Source organism: Perca fluviatilis, chromosome 19, assembly GCF_010015445.1.
Source record: "Perca fluviatilis chromosome 19, GENO_Pfluv_1.0, whole genome shotgun sequence".
Classification (NCBI taxonomy): Eukaryota; Metazoa; Chordata; class Actinopteri; order Perciformes; family Percidae; genus Perca; species Perca fluviatilis.
The window spans coordinates 402,327-404,826 of NC_053130.1; the positions used below are offsets into that span (position 1 = coordinate 402,327).

The 2,500-nt window shown below is 49.1% G+C and overlaps 1 protein-coding gene across 2 annotated transcripts in view; it reads left to right on the forward strand.

Annotated features, from left to right (window-relative positions):
• ncoa4 (nuclear receptor coactivator 4) overlaps positions 1-2,500 on the forward strand; it is a 20,497-nt gene that overhangs the window by 11,981 nt on the left and 6,016 nt on the right. For both annotated transcript variants that reach the window (XM_039783868.1, XM_039783869.1), the window contains exons 8-9: positions 1-415; positions 2,200-2,481. The exon at positions 1-415 is cut by the window's left edge and continues 14 nt beyond it. In XM_039783868.1, coding sequence (XP_039639802.1) covers positions 1-415; positions 2,200-2,481 — 697 coding nt within the window. The remainder of the gene's footprint in view (positions 416-2,199; positions 2,482-2,500) is intronic.

Below are 2,500 nucleotides of genomic sequence, written 5' to 3' on the forward strand. Positions count from 1 at the left end.
CCTGGCTTCGGTGGACTTCCTGCAGGCCTGGGGTCAGCTGAGAGACCTGGAGGCGTGGCTTCAGACGGGCGCCGCCGGCAGCCGCGAGCGAGCCGACAGCAGCTGCAGCTCCGACTTCTCCATCGAGAAGATCGACGAATCGGAGCTCACCGTCGAGGAGGAGGAGGAGGAGGAGGAAGAAGAAGATCTAAATGGCTGGCTCATCACCCCGGCCACTGTCTCCATGGAGACTGTGTCAGACGGCGAGCGGTGGCGTGACGTGTTGAAGCCGTTCCAGGCTGGCTGGGAGGCCAGCGATTGGCTGTGTGCGGCGCCGCGGCCGGCCGACTGCTCCGCCTGCTGCCAGACGGCCGCTGCCTCCACGCCGCTGGAGATAGAGAACCTGGGACTGCTCAAGTGCCTCAAGACACCACCGGTAACAAGCATTACATCACTCACCCATACATTACATCACTCACCCATACATTACATCACTCACCCATACATTACATCACTCACCCATACATTACATCACTCACCCATACATTACATCACTCACCGATACATTACATCACCCATACATTACATCACTCACCGATACATTACATCACTCACCGATACATTACATCACTCACCGATATATTACATCACTCACCCATACATTACATCACTCACCCATACATTACATCACTCACCCATACATTACATCACTCACCCATACATTACATCACTCACCGATGCATTACATCACTCACCGATGCATTACATCCCTCACCCATGCATTACATCACTCACCCATAAATTACATCACTCACCGATATATTACATCACTCACCGATATATTACATCACTCACCGATACATTACATCACTCACCCATACATTACATCACTCACCCATACATTACATCACTCACCCATACATTACATCACTCACCGATATATTACATCACTCACCGATACATTACATCACTCACCCATACATTACATCACTCACCCATACATTACATCACTCACCCATACATTACATCACTCACCCATACATTACATCACTCACCGATATATTACATCACTCACCGATACATCACTCACCGATGCATTACATCACTCACCGATATATTACATCACTCACCGATACATGACATCACTCACCGATGCATTACATCACTCACCGATGCATTACATCACTCACCGATGCATTACATCACTCACCCATACATTACATCACTCACCCATACATTACATCACTCACCCATACATTACATCACTCACCCATACATTACATCACTCACCGATGCATTACATCACTCACCGATGCATTACATCACTCACCGATGCATTACATCCCTCACCGATACATGACATCACTCACCCATACATGACATCACTCACCCATACATGACATCACTCACCGATGCATGACATCACTCACCGATGCATTACATCACTCACCCATACATGACATCCCTCACCGATACATGACATCACTCACCCATACATGACATCACTCACCCATACATGACATCACTCACCCATACATGACATCACTCACCCATACATGACATCACTCACCCATACATGACATCACTCACCCATACATGACATCACTCACGATACATGACATCACTCACCGATACATGACATCACTCACCGATACATGACATCACTCACGATACATGACATCACTCACCGATACATGACATCACTCACCGATACATGACATCACTCACCGATACATGACATCACTCACCGATACATGACATCACTCACCGATACATGAAATCACTCACCGATACATGACATCATTCACCGATACATGACATCACTCACCGATACATGACATCACTCACCGATACATGAAATCACTCACCGATACATGACATCATTCACCGATACATGACATCACTCACCGATACATGACATCACTCACCGATACATTACTTCACTCACCGATACATTACTTCACTCACCGATACATTACTTCACTCACCGATACATGACATCACTCACCGATACATGACATCACTCACCGATACATTACTTCACTCACCGATACATGACATCACTCACCGATACATGACATCACTCACTGATACATGACATCACACTGATACATGACATCACTCACCCATACATTACATCACTCACAGATACCGGTGCATCCCTAATGGCAGTTATTCCTGAGACACTTGATTGTACGCTAACGTTTGGAATCGTTCCAGGCGCCCTCCAGCCCGGCCTCCTCTGGCGCCCCTGCGGCGGGGACTCTGGAGTCGTGGCTGCAGCAGGCGGCGCCGCTGCAGACGACCTGCAGAGCCAATGAGGTCTGCTCGTCATACGCCGACTGCGTCTGCGAGCAGAACTGCGGGAAGGAAGCTCTGAGCCTCTGGCTGCTCCGGCAGGACGGGCGGGACAAGAACGGCGTCCCGGTAGCCAACAACGCCACGCCACCCAGCGCCAAGAACGTCCCGCCCACTCTGCACCACAGGGAGCAGGAACAGAAGGTGACCTTTAGTCTTTTAT